Genomic DNA, 3,939 nt, shown 5'->3' on the forward strand with positions numbered 1-3,939 from the left:
CATTTTTATAATAGATAATTTTTTAAATGACTAAATATACTGACATTGGAGTACAAATAAAATTAACTTTTTGCAAATACTACAGATACTAAAAGCAGCTTGATTTAGGGGTTCTAAGATAATGCAATCTAGCTAAATTTCATGGTCTAATTTCATTACCTATTACAAATACTACCAACTCAGGTAACTAAACACATAATAATAACCTCTCTTCGTGTTCTTTTAAATACGTGAAGTTAACACGTCTTTAAGAAGTCATTCTATTGTACTCTACTGTACTTTTTCTTTCTTTACACTTGTAGTACTCTTAATTATAGAGAAATTGATTAGGAATTTCTGAGTTAAAATTTTATTCTAAACCAATAATAAACCTCATACTAACTCTCTTAGTTGTAGTTTCATTCTTGAGATTGGTCAGAAATTTAATAAAATACAATAGTCAAATAAACAAAATAAACATCAAGTGATAATATATTGCACTTATAGGAAGCTAAGGAATTATACTAAGGTGACAGTACTGCACTGTGATGTTAGAAACTAAAGAGAGGGGAATGCATGCCCGAAGGCGTCACTCTTAAAAAGCATTATAAAAGGAGGGCGGGAACCTTGCGCGCCTTTATTATATACATGTATTTTCACTCTTTATGTTTTCAATTTATTGTTTTTACTATAAATAAAATTTTAGTTTTTGTAATTTTGTGACAAAGAACTGATTTTAAAACTTTAACAATGAGTAGATATATAATGTCACACACAAAAGAGAATAATATGATTGAAGATTGTATAAAAGCTTTCCACCAATCTTTCCAAAAAATTTTTTTGCAAACTATTATATCTCGTCTCTGAGAGTACCATTTTGCACAATAAAAATATCTAAAGGTCTTTCACATTTATCAAGACCTGCCTTCATGACCATTCTTTTTATGCTTCTATTGGGATTTTCTTTCAGCTCCTTACAACTAAATAAGTGATAGTTAGGGTCAATATGAAATGCATCTTGATGACCATTCTCTTTATGCTTTCATTGAGATTTTCTTTCACCTCTTACAACTAAATAAGTGATGGTTAGGGTTAGGGTCAATATGAATCGCTTGTAAAAGAAATTCGCACCAAATACTATCAATTAGTCAATAGACAATAGAGAAACAACATCTATGCATCCTACATAGTAAAAGCATTTATAAAACGACATTTATGCATCCTGTACAGAAAAAATATTTACGAAACATGTTTACTAATCACCACACACCCCATCAGAATATCTTTGAGTACCTAGTGCCTTTATTTGTTCTGCTTGTTTATATAAATAAAAATATGATAAACATCAAGAAAAGTTCCACTTGTACATAAAAGTAGAACAACACAATAAAAGTAAGGGAAATAGAAAAAATAAAAAATAAAAAAAATTGTCAAAAGTTTTCAACAACAACCAAGTCTGAATCTATGTTGATTTCCCAAGTTACTTACAAGTTACAACTGAATTGCTAGAATAAATTAAGTGATTAAACAAGCTAATTGATTTTTAAATAAAGAACTTAATCACAAAATCCTCAAAGATCTTCGTTAATAGTCTACAAAGTAGTATAATCATATGTTAGGTTGATTGAAATAACCTGTTTCAGAGTTTTTCCTAAAACAATGAGAGGATATATAATGTTGATTATAAAAGAGAACAATATAAATTTAAAAAATATATTGGAAGTATATATAAATTTCAATTTAATTAAACCAAAACCCTTTCTAGTTCTTATCAACGGTTTTAAATGATAGAGTATATATTCTCCTAATTTATCGAATGATAAAAAAATATCAGCAATTGACATTTTAATCAAAAGGAATGTATTAGACTTAAAAAATTCTAAAACCCAAAAAGAGTATAGGTAAGAATTACATGCATTTTACTGTTACGAAAATTGTATGAACACACTAGAACTTCACAGCAGCAGAAACTCTAGTGGGAAAAGCTCAGATCAATAGGGAATAGTTTTTCGTTAACAATACACTGTGAGGAAGAAAATAGTTTTGTTTTTGATATTGAATTGATTTATTTTCATATATCTAATCTAATGGAGTAGATGCACATTATATATATATATATATATACTTTTAGAGNNNTGGAGAAACAGAATTACCAGACTTCCCACTTTTAGTAACTAACTAACAAGTACCAGCTAATCTAACTACTCTAACAAACTAGCTTCTATTTGTGTGTTTACTCCCAACACCCCCCCTCAAACTTAGAGAGGGATGACTGGATGAGTCCCTATCTGAAATTTGCTCTTAAACCTAGTGAACAGGGTGATTGAGAGCGGTTTGGTTAAAAAGTCCGCCACTTGGTCAAGAAACGAGATATGGACCACATAAATCTTTTTGGAATTGACCAAGTCCCGGATAAAATGTAGATCCATCTCCAAATGCTTGCACCTGCTGTGCAGAACAGGGTTGGCAGCAAGCATACAGGTATTATGATTGTCATAATAAATTGTTGGAGGTATTAGTTGTTAGACTCCCAATTCTACCAAAAGTTGTTGGATGCTCATGATCTCCATTTGAGCAGAGGCTATCGCCCTATATTCTGTTTCTGTGGTAGATCTACTAATCTTTGATTGCTTGCTACTCTTCCAAGCTATTAAGTTGGTGCCAAGATAGATACAGTAGCCAGAAGTTGACCTCCGATCATCCAAGTCTGAAGCCCAGTCCGAATCTGCAAAGGAGAGAATACGATAATCAGTGCATTTGGAAAAAACTAAACCCTCTTGGAGTGTACCTTGAAGGTATCGAAGGATCCTCTTGACTGCTTTCCAATGTTGAATGGTTGGTGAGTGCATAAACTGCGAGACTTTATTCATGGCAAAGGCTAGATCTGGTCTTGTAATTGTGAGGTACTGCAGAGCTCCTACTATGGACCTGTAACCCTTAGGATCTTCATAAGGGTCTGAGTCACTTTTACTAAGCTTCGAAGATGTCATCATAGGTGTAGGCATAGGACGATTGGAATTACTCATTCCTGCACGATGTAGCAGATCCTTTGCATACTTTGTTTGAGTAAGTAACAATTTCTGCTCAGGCAAATAATGTGCCTCAAGGCCTAAAAAGAAATGAAACAAACCAAGATCCTTTAAGGAAAAATACAATTCAACTGTTTAATTAAGTTATCAATTGCAGCAGAATTGGACCCTGTAACAATAATATCATCCACATATATCAACATGTAAGTGACATCAGAATTTGTTTTTCTTATAAACAATGCCACATCAGAAGTTGTATTTAGAAATCCAAGGGTTCTTAAGGTAGAGGCAAGAGTATGATACCAAGCACTTGGGGCTTGCTTAAGACCATATATGGCCTTGTGCAGCTTACAAACTTTGAGTGGCTACCTCTCATTGTATGCAAATGGCTGTTGTATATATACATTTTTAGATAATGCTCCATTTAAGAACGCATTATCAAAGTCAAACTGTCTTAAGCACCAATTATTGGTGAGTGCAATAGTGATGATGATTCGCACTGACATTGGCTTACTACAGGGCTAAAATTTCTTCAAAGTCAATTCCCTCCACTTGGTGAAAACCTTTGGCAACTAATCTTGCCTTATACCTCAGAATCTTACCATCTGCATTCTTTTTGATGGTATATACCCACTTGCACCCAACAATGGTTGCATTGGGTGGAGGATCAACCAGGGACCATGTCCTACACTTGGCCAGAGCTGCAAATTCATTGTCCATAGCCTGCTTCCAATGAGGACAACTGAGGGCTTGTTTAGCATTTTTTGGAACTTGAGTGATTAGATTAGGGGATATTCAGCAATGGCTACAAGGTTTTTTAGCTGTATAGCACCTGAGTTTAGTCTAGTGGTCATGGGATGAATGGTGGTAAAAAGGGGTGGAGGTGTAATAGGAGGGAGCTGAATCTCTATCCCAGAGATAAGGATAGTAT

General features: G+C 33.7%; 1 protein-coding gene across 1 annotated transcript; it reads right to left on the reverse strand.

Annotated features, from left to right (window-relative positions):
- On the reverse strand, positions 2,502 to 3,728 carry LOC107615315 (uncharacterized mitochondrial protein AtMg00810-like). Its single transcript, XM_016317398.1, has 3 exons — positions 3,611 to 3,728; positions 2,768 to 3,088; positions 2,502 to 2,704 (listed from the first exon to the last, which is right to left on the reverse strand). Exons 1-3 carry the CDS (start codon positions 3,726 to 3,728, stop codon positions 2,502 to 2,504), a joined length of 642 nt encoding a protein of 213 aa, XP_016172884.1.

This window comes from Arachis ipaensis, chromosome B09 (genome assembly GCF_000816755.2).
Source record: "Arachis ipaensis cultivar K30076 chromosome B09, Araip1.1, whole genome shotgun sequence".
Classification (NCBI taxonomy): Eukaryota; Viridiplantae; Streptophyta; class Magnoliopsida; order Fabales; family Fabaceae; genus Arachis; species Arachis ipaensis.

Coding starts and splice junctions, on each gene's coding strand:
- LOC107615315 (XM_016317398.1), bottom strand. CDS start 3,728: ATGGACAATGAATTTGCAGCTCTGGCCAAGTGTAGGACATGGTCCCTG. Junction 3,089..3,610: donor CATCAAAAAGAATGCAGATG/GTAAGATTCTGA, acceptor ATTTCTTTTTAG/GCCTTGAGGCACATTATTTG. Junction 2,705..2,767: donor GATCCTTCGATACCTTCAAG/GTACACTCCAAG, acceptor TCTCCTTTGCAG/ATTCGGACTGGGCTTCAGAC.